At 44.0% G+C, this 21,685-nt stretch overlaps 3 protein-coding genes across 4 annotated transcripts in view; 2 read left to right on the top strand and 1 right to left on the bottom strand.

Moving 5' to 3' along the window:
* The window catches only part of LOC139759855 (MPN domain-containing protein-like), a 31,521-nt gene extending 28,129 nt beyond the window's left edge, over window positions 1–3,392 (top strand). Inside the window, exon 11 of the mRNA XM_071682362.1 lies at window positions 45–3,392. Within this exon, the coding sequence (XP_071538463.1) occupies window positions 45–1,037 (993 nt within the window). The 3' untranslated portion in view covers window positions 1,038–3,392. The remainder of the gene's footprint in view (window positions 1–44) is intronic.
* Window positions 3,061–14,762, bottom strand: LOC139759856 (heparin sulfate O-sulfotransferase-like). Its single transcript, XM_071682363.1, is given in 9 exon segments — window positions 3,061–4,133; window positions 6,197–6,357; window positions 8,626–8,755; window positions 9,574–9,693; window positions 9,696–9,718; window positions 10,198–10,308; window positions 11,178–11,420; window positions 12,412–12,552; window positions 13,900–14,762. Coding segments are annotated over 9 exon segments (1,254 nt in total). The 5' UTR covers window positions 13,971–14,762; the 3' UTR covers window positions 3,061–3,879.
* Window positions 14,763–21,196: 6,434 nt separating this feature from the next.
* LOC139759854 (probable E3 ubiquitin-protein ligase HECTD2) overlaps window positions 21,197–21,685 on the top strand; it is a 54,559-nt gene continuing 54,070 nt past the window's right edge. For both annotated transcript variants that reach the window (XM_071682361.1, XM_071682359.1), the window contains exon 1: window positions 21,197–21,425. The gene's annotated coding sequence lies outside the window, so the exon portion shown is untranslated. The remainder of the gene's footprint in view (window positions 21,426–21,685) is intronic.

The following is a 21,685-nucleotide window of genomic DNA, read 5'->3' as shown; positions in this document are numbered from 1 at the left end:
CATGCCTCTGCCATAAATATTGATTTACATTTTGTTTCTTACAGACTGCTATCCGTATGTGTGTACCAAAGGATCATTATGCCCCATTGCTGGAATATCTGATTAAGCTCTTGGAACTCAAGAATTGCATACCTGAACCAATAGCACCTTCAGGCAAGTCTAAAGCTCTTGTTTCAGGAGCCAAACCACATACCGCAGCTGAGTCAGTCGTCCCAGTTGAGCCTGTACCTGTTACCAGCATCCCCAGCTCAGTCATTAAGAACAGACCATCCCCAGACTCTGCAACTGCCAGTATACATTCTGATATAAGCATAATACCTGAACCACCTGACAGCTCACTGCCCTCAGTGAGCATATGCCCAAAGGATCCACAACCTGAGCCAGTATCAATCTTAGAGTCTTCAACTCCAATTCAGTCTGTGGAGCTGCCCTTGATAGAAACAGAGAGACTGCCACATCTTGAGTCACAACAGGGTCAGTCTGAACCACAGCAGCTGCAGCCACAACAGGAGGAGTACCATCAGCTGAGTTACCAGCAGCACAGTTCACCAGTTTATAAACAGTCACAGCAAGAACATGTGTATCAGGAACAAAAGCAAGAGGCCGAGCAGCAACAAGAATTCCTCCAGGAACAGGAATTTGACCAGCACCGTCAACAGTTTCAGCAACCTCAACAGCAACAGCAGTACCAACAACAACAGCTTTACCAACAACAGATTGAAGAATACCAAGAACAAAAATGCGAAGAGGAACCTCGGGAAGATTATCGTGAACCACCACCGAATTATCATCAACAGCATTTTACTATACCAACTGGTTATATGCATGAAGAACCAAAGATACCACTTCCATTAGAGGAGAGAATGTCTATACTAGAGACTCCACAGGTGGAAGAGGAAAGTCAAGGTACTTCTCATTACCCAGAAAACATTTCGTTAGATCCTTGGGGCGGACTTAGACATAATGAACCTCCTCATCAAAGTAATGTAGGGGAACTAGAGGTGTTACAACCCATGGATGTTGATAGCCAATCGTAAGGTTTCACAGTATTTTTTTTAATCATTATTATGCCTGATAGCAGGGAACTATAATGCCAGAAACCCTGTCGAGGATTTAGCAAGATAAGACTTAGCATAGAAAATATTTTGTTTCAACATTAGTAATGATGAGTTTATTAATGATATAAATGAAGCCTTGCAATTTCAAAACTTCATGGTAATGACAGCCCACTTCAAGCTTTTAATGCTTAGTAAGCAACTGCTTGTCATTGCCCCAAACTTGTAAACATTGTAAATATATCATCATCCAAGTGTACTTTTAAGATACATGGATTACTATGTACACTGGGATGTAGTAATAGTTATTACTCATTTCAAGGCAATATCCAAGTGAGCTGGCTCACTGGTGTGAAGCTTCACCCGAACTTGCTTCTAAAGTTCACTTGGTGTGTTCAGCTTTTAGACCATGGTAAAATTGAGCAAAGGTAAAACTGAGCAGTTTCACCTGGGTAGAGCACACACTAGTCAGCTGTAACAACAAATACAGGACCTCAAGCAAGGGATAGCCATCTCATACACATGAAACCATGGAGAGAGAGTGGTATGTAATGATGTTGAGTGATGCACTTATCAGATTGGCAATATGTTTATGATTAATACCTTAAACAAATGTTCTGATTAAAGTACTACAGAAAGTATGTATTTGTGCATTACAAGGATGGTTTGAGTGATTGGATGTGTATACACATTATGGGGGAGAGTTTTACACATTAGGCTGCATCTCTTAGCTTTGTGGAAGAGAAGAGTTGGTGATCCACGTCTTTTTAGGCCACCAAGGGTTAACAGTGTTTAAGAATTGACGTTAGGTTCCCAGGCACACTCAACTTTCAGCTCTAGTTTTGGTAGGGGTTCATTTGGATTTATTATTGTTGGCTCTAGTTATCCAAGTTTGTCCCCAAGAGATATGAAGTTTTTCTCCTGTAATCTATTAATCAAGTATATCAAAGTTTAGTATGCTAAAGTTGCCCTATGTCAGTGGCCTATTAGGCTGAGGCACCAAAGGCTAAAAGAAGCAGCACTGAAGTACACTATTATGAAGTTTCTTTTGTCACAGCCAACCTCTTAAAGGGAGCAGGCATAAGAGATGTCGACAAAAGTGTGGATGATTATGTTAAAAAGGTATAAAACTTGCACATTTGTTATTGTACCATGTTTCATGATTAACATTAGTCAACATTGATTTTAATCACAAAGTGATGATACATGGATGTCTTTAGTGTGGCAGTATATACTTCAGCAACTCCCACATGAGGGTGCTATTGCAAGAAATGGCTTTCGCATTCAGTAAACTTGCCACTTTGCTGTCTGGATACTGCCATAGCCTAGGTAGCCATGTGTTGCCTCAGTCCATTATCCCTTGTTATTTTAGTGAATTTTTCCCTTATAATGGTATTCAACACTTTGTCCAAGGTCCATTAATGACTGTAGGGGTGCTGGTGGTATAAGAAAGCCCATTGTGCGTACAACTGTGCAGAAACTGGAAATTGTACAGAAGTTACAAGAAGGGCTAGTTAGTGCATAACCTGTGTGACCTTTCTGATGTTAGTTCTTCAGTGACTTATGACATAGAGAAGTAATGTGAAAAGGTGCTGAAGTGCTTTGCTGAAAGTGACACAAAAAAAAAGGTATTGCTAAGTGTAGAATATCAGCAGTTAGAGATAAGCAAAAATTGAATTTTCCTCTGTATGGTTGCACAAATTAAAGTTACATCATGGTATCTACCACATGAAAATGAGAGGATTCAAGGAAAAGATGTCAGTATTGAGCATGTTTTCCAAATATCAGTTAACGTCATTTGTTTTCCCCCTAATAGGTATATTTACAAAGAATATGGGTTTGAAACAATTAATGATGTTAAGTGGCAAAATCATCCTTTAAACATTCAGGTCTTACTGTAAATATTTCTTGCTGTGTATTTGTTACTACATTACTGAGATCTTCCATGATGTATGTCAGTAGTATTTTGAAACCTAGGATCCCTTAAATTGGGCTCATACAACTAAAAGGTTATTCCCATGCAGGAGCAGGGTAAGGTGTGCTCGTTTTGAGGTGAGCAGATCTTCAAGGAGGCTCTACTCTTTCCTTATGCTAACAATGACTGATCCACTATGGAGGTGACTTCTATTTTGCATTGCTATCACTTGGAGTTTGTTAATAAAAGTATGTCAACATGACATTATATATGTCAGAAACTAATCACTAAATATTGTATGTAATTTTGTAATGTAAGTCAGCATTAAGTATGCTCACTGTGGGGGAGGGGACTGTTCTGTTAGCACATGTTAATTTATATGGCTGCTGTGTCTACCTCCAATGTAGTAAGTGTAATGATTCTGATAATATTTTCATTTCCTTAAGTTAAAATCACTTTTTAGCTTAGTTAACAATCATTTAAACTACAGGTCTAACACATTTTAAATGTGTACATTGCTTTGCACAAATATTCAACAACCATACAAAACAAAATTACTTCCATTGCAAAGTCCACCGAAGTAGTTGCAGCAACCAGGTTTACAACAGCACAAATCTCTTTCTCTCTCCCATCCCCACTTCACAACCATCCACCAACTTTCACTCATAAAATGCTCACCCCAGCGACCTATACTCGAATCCCTCTCATCCAGCAAACACCTGCAATAAGACATATTCACATGATAATGACTAAAACATTACATATTCAAAGCACTAACCTAGCTGTACAGTTGTCTCTGTACCTTATCAGAACCAGGTACTGTACTTTAGCGAGCTGTCCCAAGACGGTCTCTAGTGTACTCTTGGGAGTCTGACATGACTGGTGCATTCAATAGGTTAATCTGGTGACTTAATGCCCAAGTTCAATTTCCATTCTGTCAAGTATACCAAGTGGAGGGACTTCAGGTGGCCTGGTAGGGAGAGGGGTGGTGGGGGCAGCCAATCTGGCAGCCACCTGCTGGTGCTGCTGTTGTAGACGTTGCCGCAGGAACTCGTACAACTCATATTCTAAGGGCATCTGCTCCTTCAGCTTCTTGGTGATCTCCTTACGCACCTCTTGGTACTTCTTGGGATTCTTGTTCACTACACGCTCTGCTGCAAACTCTGATGGCAGAAACATAAACCATCATATTTTATTTTTCGTTTACACTTTCCTTTTTGCCTTCTGATATCCAACATGAAGTGCAAGCCTCTTTATTCTTAACAGTTTAACTCTGGGGGCTGTGATGCCAGGGCCTACCTAACAACTATTGTGGGCAAATCTTTAGTTTTTTCTCATGCTTGGTCGCTATTTCCCACATAAGTGAGGTAGTGCCAGGAATAGATTAAGAAAGGCCACATCTGCTCTTGTCCATTATCTAGCTGCCATGTGTAATGCACCCAAACCACAGCTCCCTATCCACAACCAGGCCCCACAGACCTTTCCATGGCTTAGTATCAGTGCTTATTCTTTTGCTATGGCACCAAGGTAACCACAAGAGGTACTGTAGGTTGACAAGAACAGAGAACCCTTTCACAGAAACTCTGGAAAAGGACCTTAAGTTAACCAGCAGAGTGTGAAAGGTGTTCAACCCTAGGTTCAGCCAGACAACGGAATATTTTCCCACAAGGTGACTTACAGGAATGGAGAGAAGAGATGAGACAACATTAAAAGTGCCAGTTATGAAGTGGGAAGTGACAAGACGAACATAACAAGGATTAGTAAGCGGAGACTGGATGGGCAGGGGACACACAACTACGTTCAGAGATATGTCCAGGAATGTGACGCTAGAGGATGCAGGAAGAGCAGACTTCTCCTCACCAAGTTATATGAACTGAACCTTTAACAATAGTTGATGAAGACACTACAACTAGAAAGAGAATCAGGAATCTGAACCACTGCTCCAGGAAGTAGAACAGACACCTTACATGATGGTATTACCTAGGGAAGCAGTTGCATTCCTGAAAGAAATTTCATAAAGTCACTGTCTCTAGACATCCTAACAATCTGGATCTTGAGTTCAGCGCATGTGAATAAAGGTTCATGTAGGTCAAAGGCAGGTCTTAAAAGTTTAACAATGTGGTGGATGGAGTTTGAAAGCACTTAGGAAAGCATATGCCACCTCATCCCTTGACATGCAGTATTGCCCCCATTACCTGCAGTGTCATCCCTTCAGTTGCAGAGTTGTGCCCCATCCCATGTAAAATGAGCCTTCTACTTTACTACCATCACCTTATATAGATTAGGAATGCATGACACTTACCATCCTCTAACAGATAACCTTGTTTGAAATGACAAGTTTTACAGTTATCACCTTTTATTTTGCTATCTCACTTGTAGCGATGCCTCATTACCTGCAGTTTTGCCCTTTCTTTTGCAAAGTTACTCCTTTAATTTTTTTGTTATCTGAGATGGCATGGGCTGCGCCATAATCAAGGCTATCTAATGAACAGTATATAAATATGAATGATATATAATTTTATTTTCCAAAAGAAGGAACAGAGAAGGGGGCCAAGTGAGGCTTGTGAGGCTTGGTCCTCTGTTCTTAATGAAATGATGAATATTGAAAGGTCTGTGGGGCCTGAATGTGGATAGGGAGCTATGGTTTCGGTGCATTACACATGACAACTAGAGACAGGGTGAATGAATGTGGCCTTTTTGTACATTTTTCCCAGCACTACCTTACAGAAGCAGGAGGTAGCAATGCTGTTTCCTGGGGGGCAGGGTGGTGGCAGGAATGGATGAAGGCAAGCAAGTATGAATATGTACATGTGTATATATGTATGTATATGGTGATATGTATCAGTGCTTGTGTGGGAGTTTATGTATATATATGAGTATATGAGTGGATGGATCATTCTTCACCTGTTTCCTGGTGCTACCTCACTGACGTGGGAAATGGTGATCAAGCATAATAAATAATATTTATTTATTGTTTATTATACTTAATCGCTATTTCCCGTGTCAGCGAGGTAGCGCTAGAAAGAGAGAGAGAGAAAAAGTTAGGTACCCATTTTATTGACCAACCCTTAAGGGAGAAAGAACTGCTGGTTTAAGTGTTGACTGACTGCCGCTACCAGGATTCAATCCCTGGGCAGCCCATAAATACATCACAATCAGCAACACTAACCATTATTACCATTACACCACGGAGATGTTACCCCTTCACCTGCTATTACCCCATTACCTGAGCTCCAGTAACGCTGTCGTGCTCCTTGGAAGAACATAGGGAGGTACATCTCGAGGACACCCAGGGTGGTGTTCCAGTCTTCAGTCAAGCCTACCACTGAGTATTCATATTCTGCGTGGAACTTTGCTTTCTGTAGTGCCCACTGGTCACCCCGCTTCCTGTAGAAAAAAAGGAGGATTTTATACTAGAGTATTAGGGCCTGAACTTGAAGGAAGGAGAGAGTGGTATGGTACTGGGTGTGAATGTTCAGGAATGTGAGGTGTGCATAGAATTAATTGGAATGATGTGGTATATGGAGTTGGGGGAGAGACATGCTGCCAGTAGGCATATGAAACTATCTATCTGTATCTCTGATGCCCATACCTTCTGAGAACCCCATCAAGAGGGTGGCCAAGGCAAAAGAGTCTCCATGTATCCCTGTCCTTATGTTCCTCCCTTGTATATATCATTCTACATCATCTTCCCTATTTCTCTCCTTCCAGTACTTGTCCACTCTATTGCCCCATGTCACAGGTAGTCTTCCTCTCACACCAACCCCTAAAACTGTACTATCATAAACTCTCCTAGTACACCCCCCATCTTGCATTCTCTCCACATACCCAAACCACCTCAAAGTATTATGTTGCACCCTCTTCAAACTTCATTCCCTTTGGATTTCCTGCCACATCAAATCTCTCGTAGATCCCCTCATTACTTTATTCATTCCATCTAGTCGTATGTCATGTGCCTCTCAAATAGCTCATTTCCACAGCCTGGATTCTTGACCTCTATGACTCATCTGCATGGGCCAGGGTCAGGAGGACTATGCTATCCCTTAATCCTTTCTTCACTTCCATTCTTACACTTCTACCCTTCGTTATTCAATTAAGGGACCCAATTAATCATCTACCAGGTACTGTTCTCTCCCTTTTCTCTCCAAACATATAACCAAACTTACCCATGATAGCTCCCAAATACTAACATTCTGTCACCTCTCACATCTGCTCACATTCATACACAAGCTTTCGTGTGTAATGCACAGAAACCACAACTCCCTAACCAAATCCAGGGCTCACAGACCTTTTTATGCTTTACCCAAGACGTTTCACACGCCCTGGTTCAGTTCACTGACAGCACATTGACCCCAGTATACCACATCGTTCCAATTTACTCTATTCCATGCATGCCTTTCACCCTCTGCATGTTCAGGCCCATATCACTCAAAATCTTTTTCTCTCCATCCTTTCATCTCCAGTTTGGTCTCCTGGTTTTCCTAGTTCCCTCCACTTCTGACACATATACCCTTTTTGTCAACCTCTCTCACTCATTCTCTCTATATGTCCAAACCATTTCATCACACCCTCTTCTGCCCTTACAACCACACTATTTTTATTCCCAAACATCTCTCTTACCCTTTCATTAATTACACATGCATTTGCTCCTGTATAGAAGGTTTTCACACCATCCAACATTTATTTGTCCCCTTACCTCATACATCCCATAAAGCATTCCACTTAACTGTCATGTGCTTTCTTCAGATTCATGAGTTGCATACAGATTCTTACCTTTCACTAGATACTTTTCAGCCATCATTTTCCCCACAATAATGTAGTCCACTTATCCACTACCTTTCCTAAAAAACCCTATGTTTCCTATGTATTATACAGACCCTATCCTTTGTCATAAATAATGATGAGTTAAAAGAGGGGCCATGTCTCAAACACAATAATGTAGTCCACTTATCCACTACCTTTCCTAAAAAACCTTTTGTTCCTCTCTTATTTTGTATTATATAGACCCTATCCTTTGTCATAAATAGTGATGAGTTAAAAGAGGGGCCATGTCTCAAACACAAAAAGAAAAATAAGGTTGTAGTATCTATGATTTGGTTATGGCAAAAGGCAATTCCTATTAGTGGAGCTCTTTATCAAGTCAAGTGGACAACTGAAGCATTTATGTCAGCAACAGAGTCTAGAATGTACACAAACTTACCTGTTACTAGGCTGAAAATTAAAGGTGGAAGTACTAAGCAGTGGAACAAAGATGTTACTGAATGTGAGGAAATACGAGAATAAACTGAGAAAGATCCTGAAAAGAAACTGAAGATTGAAGACACCAAAGAAGCTGTTCACTTAAGGAGGCAAGAACTATTAAGGCAATGACAACCTTACCATACAGAAAGATATACACTTCATAAGGTTAAGGTTTGGAGTGCTAAGGAAACTGTGTATGTGTGCTGGGGCTATACATGCTGCTGAAAGCAAAGAATATAGGTAGTACAGTTACTACAACATGCAGATCTTACAGGAACTATATCAAGATACAGTGGAAGCTGGAAATAAAAAAGTTAAAATGCAAGCAGCAAGCATCAGAGAAACATAGTGGTAGGGCTACAAAAGTGAGGACCCAGCAGCCCGAATATGGCCTAGCAGGACACCAGTACGTACAGGCACTGCTCCTTCTGGCCACACAGGAAAGGGATGGCAGAGATGAAATCCTGAGTGCTAGGTTTGAGGTCACACTCAGGGTCGTCCTTCAGCACACACTCCTCCAGCTTCTTCCAGTACCATGTCCGTCCTGCAACAAAGTCATCATTACACGAGTCTCCAAACACACTTCTTAGTTCTTGAGGGAACTTCCCTGAACCCCATGGGGCGACAATCTAGTCACCCGAACCTTATGGTCAACAGTTTTAACACTTGATCATTGTTGCTCAAACTTGTGATTCTCTGTTGTTTGTATGAACCTCAAAGTTTGGGCAAGAATACAAACCTAATCTTGTGTGTTTCACCAGTTTCTTGCACTGTTATTACCCAAGGCTGTGTATTATTCAATATTACAACATTCTTAAAAACTACCATCGTAACTATATTTTTTTTTTCATAAAGCTAAAACACTTTAGATCACCACAGTTACCTCAAGCAAAACTACAAAATATGGACCAATTGGAAAGAATGATAAATGTCAACTGAAATTCGAGGACATTTTACAAAGAACAAGAAATGAACTCATTTTTTTTGGCAAATTCTGATGAAAGACATATTCATTAGTTTATCCAGTAAACCTACAAGTACACACATATAATTACTGTAGCTCATACATCTCCATCCAGCCACACAGTACATAGCTGCACACACACACACATCCACACAAATATTTTTTCACACACTGCCACCTGTATCCATAAATTCATGTTCTTAGAGAACACCCATGTTAGAAGACCCCAGCTGCATGGGGATACACGGGGAGTGAAAAATCACCTTCGGTGAGGTCGTATATATCAAAGGTAATAATGATAATTAAAATAATACTCTAGAATGCACCTCTTTGACCCCTCTCACTCCCACTTACAAATGCCTGGTTTGTTCCCATTTCACACTCTCCCTCCCACTCACCACTGCCTGGGGTTTTCCTCTCCCTGATGGCCATCTCAGTTTTGACCCTTTCATGGTCGACACGTTTGAAGCGAAAGTGTGAGATGTACTTCTCGACTGGATCTCTTACCAAAGTGATGTAGCTGGCCGCAGGGTCACATACTGGCTGTACAAATAGGTCAGAAGGGTAAGACGGGTTAGACCAAGAAGAGGAGGTCATCAATAAGCCACTAACAGATAAAGGAGTTTGAGTTTCAAGAGAGAAAGAGGAGTAGCTTAACATCACGAGGTTCATGAACACTACCAGTAGGACTTGCATGGAAACTAAAAGAAATGGGTTTGAGTGATTAAGTGGCTGGAAGAAAAAAAAAATTACGTTTATGAGATTAATTATACCAAAGACTTGTTAACATTAAAAGGGCAGGGAGGCCTTGGAGTATAAAGTACTCAAGACTATCCATTGAGGATGAAACTATACACTGTACAGCACTGATGAATACTTTAGCATCTAAATACAGTGTGTACTTTCTGTGCATCATCCCAAATTACTCTATCCATAGTCAACTCTCCTATACCACTTTCTAACATGTCTAACTACACAGTACTAATCAGGGAGGCCCAGAATTACCCATGGTTACAACTGACCTCCTATGTTCGGTGAAGTTGATGTAGAGTGAGAACCTGTCATAGCTCTTGGGCCAAAAGTTGTACTCAAACCAAGTAGCAAGGTTCTTCTGCTCTTCGTCGCTCATCAGTCTGGGGGTAGGAAGGCAAAGTACTGTACTGGAAGTCAATATGAACTAGGCACAAGTCAATGTTATGCGGGTACATGTGCTGGTGGGTAAGAAGAGAGGCTGGGAGAATGTACGGGAGTAGGTTTGAATACTGGAGGCTCTTCATTGAGTTTTAAGGCTTTATATGTAATGTATTACCCATTTGCAACTACCCTCACGTCTAGCCGTTGCCCCAAGCCTCACTCCCTTGCCCAAATGTGGGTAGGATCGCATACTTTTTACCTTTGTTCTCTCCGAAGACGCTTCAAGCGACCTTTGCGTCCTATTAAGCAATAACTGGTTGAGTTTGGGGTATCTGCGGAATGAGGTGAACTTCCTGTTGTTATCATTAAAGCACTGTTATCACGGTTATATTAAGTGATAATGATGGTCGTAGCAATAGCACATAAGTCTTACTTTGAACGTGTCTTCGAAGTCATATGATACTTCACTTGGAGAGAGAGAACACAGGTCAAGATGTGTTCGAACCCTCCTTTGGGTAAGAGGGGAGGGAACCTATATTTAGGTACGGCATTAGGGGTCACTGCTGGACCTGGCAAATGGGAAGTGATCCTAGTTGTTGCCAAGTCCTGACTTAATGGGTAATACCCGATATCCAGAGCCTTAGGGCTTAACATAGAATATTCCAGTGACTCCCGAAAGCCTTAGTGTTGAACTCTTCATTGTTGATGAATATCCGTCGAGTTCATAGCTCTAGGTATGAATATGCCCATTGCTTTAAAGCACTACGACACTTGATATCCCAGACTATGCTTTCAAAACACAACCAAAATAGTGGTATACGATCCTTCCTTGCCCTTACATGAGGGCACCTACCCCCTAGGTGCCTACCTCTGCCAGGGGGTCCTGTAGACGTGCTCCTGGTGCTGGTAGTCGAGGTCCTTTGCCAAGGCTTTGATTAGCGACACCAAGGTCTGGCCGCCCGTGCGTGGAATGCGGTTGAAGAAGAGCCAGATTGTGTCCGGCGTGCGATTGGCGGCCGTCGGAACAAGGACGGTGTCGTTGAGCTTCGACAAGACCTCCTGTTTCTCCCTCCAGCTAGGGTCCTCCGTCGTTGTTGTCGTCGTCATTAACCTGTCGTACACAGAACACTGGTAATTAACAATGTAGGGCGTGATGTGGTAGATGTAGTAGTGAGTGCTGACCTAAAGGAGACCTGTGTAAGACGAGCTGCAAACTGCAGCTCCGCGCTCGGCCATATATAATGGCCTCAATCTTTGAGTTCGACTGTAAAAAGCATGCCCTTAAGTTCGACTTTAAGAAACCCCCAAAGTTCGGCTGCATGAGTCCCTGAGTTCGACTGAAAAAGTCCGAGATCCAGTGAAAGCTGCTCGCTAAACAGTGGAGCTCTTCATCCCTACTCCTGGGTGTTCGTGGTGATGCTCACTTCATTGTAAAAAAATGAATAATAATAATAAACCAAGACTACGCTACATACGTCTAAACAGACAAGCCGTTCTTTTTTTAGACCAACACTTACACTCAAAAGACCACACGAATCAGAGGAATAACAACACATTAATAGTCTTATTAGGGAATAAGATTTAAAAAGCGTAATATTTTCATAATCCTTGTTATGATGGATTTTAGTCTAGATTATTTCACACCAGATATTACCATAGACGCTGTGTATGGCTGAGGGGCTGCTGAAACCAACAGCGTTAGTGCGCTACCACATGCGTAGCATTGCCATATTTAGCCCCTACTAGCCTACCGAAGGAAGTTGGTCCCGGCTACATGTAGCCAAGCCCCCGTTAGGTTTCCACGGGAAAGGCGCTGATACCTATAGCCGGGCTAGGCTGCAGCAGGAAGAGTATCGCAACCTCTCGTTCCTTGAATCAAACTCTTCCAAACGTGTAACCTACGTTGAATAACTCCCTCCTCACTAACTAAAACCTTACCTGCCGATTAACTAAGTCTACTTACCCGTTGATTACTTAATCCTACCTTCTGAGTACTTAATTCTATTTGCTATGTACCCATTCGCTAACTACCCCTACCTGTTGTTCACCTACCTCTCAACTGCCCTTATCGCACCCTCACCCCCTCATTCCCCAGTACTTACTCTTCGTGATTGGGGGTGTCGTCGAAGCGGAAGTCGTAGTCGTTGTAGTCTACGTATTCCGGGCTGCTGTCTCGCGAGTGTATGAGGAGCACCATCACGTAGATTTTGAGGACCACTATGCACACCACATACGGCACGTACCTGGGGTTAGATGAGAGAGGGATGAGTTTGAAAAGTAAATAAATAACAGCTTCATGGATTCAAACAGCCATAAGTAGGCTTCAGGTACATATATAACGTAATACAGAACTGGAGGGTCGTGACAGTTACAAGTTAACCAATCATACGTGACAGTTACGAGTTAACTAATCATATACAAGACCTTAAGATTAGGGCGAGTTGGATATTTCCACACTGAATAACTACAAGCGTGAGGCACACCTAGTATATATAGACAGGGTGGCAGGTATATAGGGATGTTCTAAAGTAAATAGTATGGTTTACACAATATGCATTGGGATGAACATCAAGTGATGAACAGTAACAGCAATACTGTAGATGACATACCGGAGTGCTTAAAGTACAAAAAACTTTGCTGTTCACTGTCATGTGAGGGATGAGAGGGTATCTAAATATGGATTGGGGAGGTTTAAACAGGTGTGGGAGGGCTTAGATAAGGGGATAGGAGGCTCTGCATAGGTCTGAAACGTGGAGTTAGGAGGTTGTAAGTTAAGGATGGGGACTCAGGGTAAACAGGGATGGCGGGGTTTAATTAGGGGATGGGAAGTTTAAAGATGGATACCCATTTAAACATCACACAAGATGGAAGGATTCAAACAATAAGTGGAAGGGTTTAAACTGGGTGAAAAGGTTCAAGCAAGAATTTTAGGCGGGTGTGAAACAGGCGGGAAGGTTTAAACGCCCTCACCTGAACAACCCAACACGATCACCTCACGAGGCGGGTCTCGCTACAAGTTGTTACCTATGGTTACACCCGGGGGAACACACACTGCCAGGCGGGACCGAGCCTGTGTCATGCTCATAGCTGTAAAGTCGTCCAGGCCCTGCAGTAAGAATCCTCTGGCCAGGGACCATGGCGAATTAATCTTCCGAGTCAGCCAGTCATGAACTGCGTATATATATATATATATATATATATATATATATATATATATATATATATATATATATAAGCGTTGAACGGAAGCTGGGGTCCTACCTAACATCATCTGAACCTCTTTAACCATTACTGGAAGCGCTTGTTCTCTCGATCCTGCCCACTCGCCCAGCGTACCCCTACCCCCTTCTCTGCCGACCAGGGGCAAACGACCATTAGCCAAGCAGATCCGCCCACAGGGGTCCTCCTGGATGCCATTAAAGTTTTCTAAAAAACACAAAGACCACCACATAACTGAGAGGACTTTACGAGATCAGGTACAGTCCCTTGTACTAATGATGGTCTTTGTGACTCCAAGAAAGTAGACCATCAAAGACCCCCCCCCCCCCCCAGGACGCGTTAAAAGAGCCAATAGACCATAGAAGACCTACCTGGCGAGGCCGACCAAGGCGTTGGCCTGGTCAGTGGACCGCCACCTCCTCATCCTCAACATCCACTTCATGACGGGACTGAACACAAAAACTGTACCGGGGACACTTCACTAGCAAACGAGCGAGGTAGGGAGTTCTAACGTATCTAAATAATCTATATTTTCCACTACAGTTGTGATGATTCTCAGCACACACGGAATATGTCCAACCTCCTCATATCAGTATTCCTGAAATATCTTGCAGTCTTATAGTATTTCTTGATTACTAATATATTTCTGTCCTAATTATTCATAAGTTCGTATGTCTCTTTTCTAGTCCAAAGTAACTGATCAAACGGTACTTCTGTTTACTCATTTTCTTGACATTCCCAGTTATATATAATGATGCACTTCTCTGTTTTCAGTATCTATAAGATCACGTCCAGGCCTATCATTTCTCGTCACTGTCACTTCGCCGTTTCTTGCACTGTGCTTATTACTGGGTATTGTCAAGAAGCTGGGTTGTTCAAGACCGTATTTACAACTTGAGGTATACGCCGCATTCTCATAACCAAGCACCAATGAAGTTTAATTAATGATATTCTCACATTAAGGTTTGTTACTTGAGTTTTTCAACACGAACATCTTCAATATTTTTGAACTTGACATTTTCGTTGCATTTTGTCAGTTCCTACTCTACTGCTGGGCACAGATATGGATGATTTCCATATATAATTCCTTCACAAGTATCCTCTGACCACTACCATTGCAAGCACTGTCCTCTAGTACTCAGTCTGACGGTAAATCTCAAAATCTGGCGGTGAAAGACGGCGCTGTCGTCTGTTCTCTGAATATGTGACCGTCAGCGACCTCAACAACCTACTGTATACCGATCCAAACGACGAATGAGTATATTTAAACGGCCGTACGGGGCAGCGTTCGACCAAGCAGTTGTCGTACTGTAAACATCTGGGAAACTGTATACCTTTCCACTTACGACTCATTACAAAGGATAATCTTACTAAAAATGGCAGTGGACCCGGTGTCATAATACCTGCAGGGAAAATACATTATAACTGAATTAAGGAGAGAATACCTAACGTCACAGTTCATTTACAATTATCTGTACATTACATCAACACCTCGTGATTACACAGTTCACAAAACAACTGAAAGTAGTTAAGTATCGAGTTAAGGAATCCCACTATATATTGTACTGTCCGTTAAGATGAAAGAAACGTAAGAAAGGTCATCCTGCGTCAGGCAGCGCGAAGAAGCACGACGCCAGGGGGTTGTTAAAACCGCTATATGAAGGTTCACTGGTTTGCTGACAACGCCTACACTACCGACTAGTAGTGCTACAGAGGCCTCCACACCCCCACCACACGAACTACAAGAGTGCATGGGGGCCCTGTATGAAGACTACACAGATACACTTGTTTTCCCTATGGGAAATACAGAACCCGAAACCTGCCTCTACAAAAGAACTCTCACGATCGTAATTAGTATACTGCAAAATGGGGATTATAGGTTACTTGTGCCTCACCACAAGACTACAGGGGTCTACCTCGCCACACGCTCCACTAGAGGCTGAAAACGCCTCTTATATGAACGCCTCCGTTGTGGGATCTTCGAGAATTTGGTACACCGTTCCAAACAACGCTACAGGTTACTCCACTTGTGTTACCACAAACTACGAGTCAGAATCTGTATCTACATTGGTGGTATATCCATACATAATGATGTAGAATATACGCAGTATCTCCCACAAGATGCTGTACAGCCTATGCCTGAGGAGCGGGAACAGACTTGTACATCCTTGTAATATTTATAGAAGTTCAAGTGCACGACGGTACGATCCTTGAGCACGACGGTACGATCCTTGAGCACGACGGTACGATCCTTGAGCACGACGGTACGATCCTTGAGTACGACGGTACGATCGTTGAGCGCGACGGTACGATCCTTGAGCACGACGGTACGATCCTTGAGCACGACGGTACGACCCTTGAGCGCGACGGTACGACCCTTGAGCACGACGGTACGATTCTTAAGCACGACGGCTCGAACCCTTGTTATGGTGTATGGCTTGGCTTTTGAGCAGAGGAGCAGGTTAGAAAATGCAATGAAATATTATACCCTGGAGTCAGATAGTAAAGCTGGGGTGATTATATATATTCAGAGGTCCGAGAATTTTCTCAAAGAACACGTTTGGTGTTCAGTCGCTCGCCGAGTTATACTTCGTGAAAGAATTCGTAATAAAACTGAAACTATAGATAGCACGTTCATCATGCTCGAATTGTATCCTCTTCCACGCACAGCTAACTCGAAAATCTTAAGAATTTTTTCCCCCACCACTGTAATCTTTCTTATCTTTCAAACATCGTGCAAAAGATTCTCTTCGTTCCCACGGCCAACGATGGAAAGATTTCTGAACTGGTTTTTAACTTCATTAAAATGTCTTGCTGGCTACCTGTAACTACAGTGAATCACTGTGAATATTCTGACTGCGTATGAGCAAGCTTGGGGTCAGACTGACTGATAAACGCACTCAAGCTTACATGATACGTTGAAATGACAGACTAGAGACACCACACCTGCCATCTCCAACTTGCTGCTATGACGACAAACCTCTTGTGTTTATCTATACGAGCGCGTCGTAATTTGGAAGTCACCCGGGCATCGAACCAATACGCTTAGTGCCGTCATCTGCTAATGACAGATAAAGATTCTATACCATAAAGAAAGAAGCTTATATAAACAGGAAATGGGACTGAACGATGAAGAGACGAGTATATGTACGTATGTGAACCTCCTCCAGCCGTCGTGTGTGATGTCTTACGGGACCAACGGTGAACGAACTGCCAGCCATCGCGGGGGGATGAGGTGGCTGCAAGGCAACAGCCCAAGGTCCTGAGGAACGGTAGTAGGTCCCCGCGAACCAGCGGAGAAGTCCTGCGGTGTGGTAGGGAAACGACGAGAGAGACAAGAGAGCACGTGTTGAAGGGCGTCGTCGCATGTCAAAGGGGGAAAAGTGTTAGGCCTTTGGAGGGGAGGGAAAGAACAAGGAGTCAGTCTGACGGAACCCTGGGGCTTACGTAGACACTATCGCAAGCACACGCTCGCCGACGCGTAGCCTCCCTGAGAACCTAACTCGCGCGTGTGCATCAATCACGTACCAGGAAGGTACGTACACCATCGCTGGTGTCGAACACCTGAGTCGCTGTAACGAGGATCACTTGTTCGTGTGAGAGAGTATAGCCAGGCCAGAGAGAGAGAGAGAGAGAGAGAGAGAGAGAGAGAGAGAGAGAGAGAGAGAGAGAGAGAGAGAGAGAGAGAGAGAGAGATGGAAGGGAAGATTTCCACCACGCCGACCACCACACCGTAACGTATCGCCCATCTGCCCTGCCTATAAACCACATGAACGCCTCACAGCAACCGTGTACCACACCGACATGCACAAAGCCGTTACACGAGACACGGCAGACGACTGCACCTCTTGGGTCACGGGTTACGTAAGAGACACCTTCTATCTATGTAATTAGTCGTAAAACTATATTAATACCTGTTGGTCGGGTGGGTGGGAGGGTTGAGGAAGCCACTTCAATCGGACCTGCTTCGAAAAATTCACCGGGTCCAGAAATGTTCGTCGGTGCCCAGGAGGGCAGCGGAGGTGACCCTTGACATGTATGTCCATGACTGCATGACACACCTGCTGCTGGCGCGCTCATGGCCATGCATGACACCTACTGACACCAATAGATCTTATCTCTCTGCATGCCACGCACAAGGGAAGGGTCGGGGAGTCCTGTGTTATGTCTTCAAAGGCGGTCTACCATCAGCCAAGGGCTGACGTGTTGTGCTGCCCCCTACGATAAAGACTGAACTGTGTTAAGACTTAGGACCGTGCTATGTCGGGGGAAGAATATCTGCGCTATGTTAGGGAAGGTATAAAGCTAGGTTAACACCCCCACACATACACTATTTATATAATCATATGTTCCTTAAGGTTAAGAACCACGTAACACAAAGCAAATTCATACCTGAAATGAAAGTGAGTTATGAACATAATCTATGTAATCATGGAAACAGAATAAATAGTGAAATAAGTCTATGATAACTGATAATGTAAAGTAAAAAGAAAGAAAAAAAAATGTCTGAATCCTATGGACTACACAGTAGACCTAAATGGTCTATACGTCCCTGCTTTCAAAAATCTTATTACTGTTTCCAATGGCATTTCGTATTCACATTGTGCTGGAAACGTTATAAGAGAGATGGCAAGGTAGAACTTCATCCCGGAATTTCTGTCACATGAATATTTCGTGAAGCAATTGTGTAGGACCGTAACGATCATGCGAAAGACGAAGGTCGAGTAAACAATGCTAGGTCATCATGTGAACTCTCTCACGTATTGTTTTGTAATCTTTAGTATACCTCTGTGGACCCCATCATCATCAAGGAAGCTACCAGCGAAGTTATTGTCTTGCGCGGGTAATTTCCCCGAGTTTTCATCGTTCGGGAACTTACGGCATGTGAGGCATTATACTAAGTGCTGCTGGTACCGTCCTGTACGTTGCTCAACGCAGCCTATACAGCCCTTGGAATGGGTTCTGGGTGGGATTCACTCGCGTGTTTATCACCTGATCCTCAATTAGGGCGTGGCGTGCATTCTTGAAGGCGTATGATTCACCTCTTGACAATAATAAAAAAACACATCATCCAGCGGGTGTTACAGCATTCTCTGTATTCATCTTGTAACTCTGTAGATTATACAGTGATGGACGACACAAGATGAGTGCAAACTGTCCATATAGAATCCATCATACGAGGACGCGAGACCTGTACCAAGTCTCGTGGTGTTCTGAAACGGTTCGCCTGCATAAGACGGACCCTTGTTCTAGAAGGTCTATCGCCCTTTAGCCCGGAACGGACCCTTCTTGTCTTTAGACGGTCCGTTCCTTCTTGGTCTGGCACGTGCCAACTGGAGGGTTCACAACCCCAGGGCAAGCCAGTCATGTACAAGGAGCCCCGGAAGGTGGAATACAAGGTGGATAAGATGGTGAAGGGTCCTCTTCCCGCTGGCGTGAGGTACGCCCCGGGCGGAAGCGACGGTTATAACGGCCCTGCCCGCCTCCCTCCCGCCAGCCTCTCGTATTTACCGTGATGACGAGGCGCGCGCACACACACTACAGTTCCCAGCTGACCAGTAAACAAGAGCCGAGAAGTTCCGGATACCATATATTTCAGGATGATTCCCTCGACTGCAACCCATCATGAGAATATAGTCTTACGAACACATTACTCATATACATCAATTGTAAACTAGTTTATTCACGTGTTCTCTCATTAGAACTACTACTGCTGAGAACAGTGAACATGCTTGTCATTCCTTGGGTCAATAACTATAAACAAAACTATAGATTACTTAACTCTGATCAATGGAGACGGAGGAAGGATCTGATCGTCTACCTGCTCGATGACACAGAGCGTCTGGCGTAGCGAGAATGTTTACGATGTAATCGACTGATGTTCTTATTTTCTTTTTCTTTTCTTTCTTCCACTGTAAGCTGCACGGACCCTGCCACTGCTTCTCTCTCTTTGGCTTGTGTGATGTGGACGGATGTTATGCGTTCACCTGCCTGCATCTGACACAGGCAGATGTTAACCTCTGCCCTCTGCTTGCGTGCCGTTGATCGATGTTGTGCCATACGTGAGGCGCAGGGAAAATACACTCGAATAATACTGTTCCTCTCTCTCTCTCTCTCTCTCTCTCTCTCTCTCTCTCTCTCTCTCTCTCTCTCTCTCTCTCTCTCTATGGTAGGCGACGACCTGGCAAGGACAAATCATGGCCCACGTCGCGGTCGACTTGAGTGAGAGGTAAAAAGAACAAGTATGAAAAATCGCGAGGGTGACATGAGCTCGTATCGCCCATGTCACTTCGTCTCGTTTTGTGCATTCATGTGACGTCACCCCGTCTCCTGACTTACATCATAAGTTCCCTTGTGACTCAGACGCGCTGGCTGGACGCGGCGTGTCGCTTCCTCGACCCAATTGGTCATCCCTCGCCCTAGTTTGCGTGCACCGAATTGCATCGGCAACTATGCTAATAACTAGATGCCAATTAGGCCAAAGGTTTCGGGGTGGAATGCAACATTTCCAATACCCAATTACACAGTGGCTCGCCCCGTCCTCACCCTGAATTTTTCGCGATACACTTACTGTTTAATGTACGCCGTGACTAAGACGCAATTCTCAAACACTTAACGTAACATTCAACGATGACGGAGTAGTATTTAAACTAGTTATAACGAAATCTATCAAAAGATACGTACGTTATAACGAGAATATTCTATACGACATTGATCACATATAAACATTATATTCTGATCCATATTTCACCCGCTGTTGAGTTATCAGCCAAGCTTTCTCTCCATCTTTAATGGAATGTGACGAATGGTACACAGTCGGTAAACATTCTATTTAAAGAACTTCGATCGGGAACGTAACTCTCAAAAACCACAAGTTACTGGCGAACGACGAAACCATAAGTGAACTACCAGTTATATACAGCCCTTGTTTCATGCCGCGCTGCCTTACAATACAACATACATAAACTACCAGTGGGGGGGAGGTGGTTAATGGGCAAACAACAGTTAGAACAGCATACTTCCAGTGACTACAGAGTTACGTGAGGGGTAAATGGTGGCTTCTGATTGGCCGGGGGGGTGGGTGGGTTGTGAACCCACGCAGAGCGAATGTGTCCCGAACTGCGCGAGCGAATCAATGATGACGGATCGCCTTCTGTATTTCTTATTAATACGCTACCGCCGCTGGCTGCCCGCCCTTTGTACCGAAGAGCCTCCTGTAACTCCAACCTAGTCAGACTGGAGTGTTGTCCTCTGGCTAACTCCACAGTACAGACACCACTCATGATCAGAACTCGAGGTTTGAACGCGATGTCACCTTCGTGGGCTGCTGCTATTATACGTTGCGGTATGTGTTATTTCGAAAGTTGTACAACCTCGCCGTCGTACACGATCCAAAGTGTAAAATATACTACGTTTAGTCAGAGCCTATTTCCCATTTTCTACCTGGCCAAACACTCCCCTCGTATTTCCCCCCACCCGACCCGACCCCACCCCCTCGGTGCCACGCATGACTCCGCCCCATCCAGGGGATCTCCTCCCCCCTACCTACCCCCGACCACCACCAGCGGGAGAGAGAGAGAGGGGGGCTTAACCCCCCCTCCCCCCCACAGGGGCTCCTCGCCGTCAGCTGGGACGTTTACCCGACATTCCAGGGCGAGTTCTCGGCGCGGGAACGTCGCCCATCCGGGGACACAGAGTAGTAGACCATTTTGTGTTGAGCGAGTGAGGCGGAGTGTATTAACTTGGGAGGACCCGGACTGTGTTGTGAAGTACTGGTCGCGGACGGACGCCCCCCCACCTCACAACCAATATACTCTTCTCCTGACAGTGTCGTATTCGAATCTGGGCTTGAGTGTATAGATGTGTGGTTATAAGCGATGGGGGTTTTACTCCTTAGGTAGGTCATCATGTACACCGAATTCGTTTCGACATTCGTTTGTTTTCGTTGAGGAGTGTGAAGCTTCGCTGAGCGTGTGTGCCACTGGCCAAGTGTGTGACTGTGGCCAGGTGTGTGTGGCCACGGCTCCATGTGTAGCTCTAGCCAAGTACGTGACTCTGGCCAGGTGTGTGTGGCCACAGCTCCATATGTAGCTCTAGCCAAATATGTGACTGTGGCCAGGTGTGTGTGGCCACAGCTCAATGTGCAGCTCTAGCCAA

The sequence above is a fragment of the Panulirus ornatus genome, chromosome 34 (genome assembly GCF_036320965.1).
Source record: "Panulirus ornatus isolate Po-2019 chromosome 34, ASM3632096v1, whole genome shotgun sequence".
Lineage (NCBI taxonomy): Eukaryota > Metazoa > Arthropoda > Malacostraca > Decapoda > Palinuridae > Panulirus > Panulirus ornatus.
This window is presented reverse-complemented; position numbering and strand designations above follow the sequence as displayed.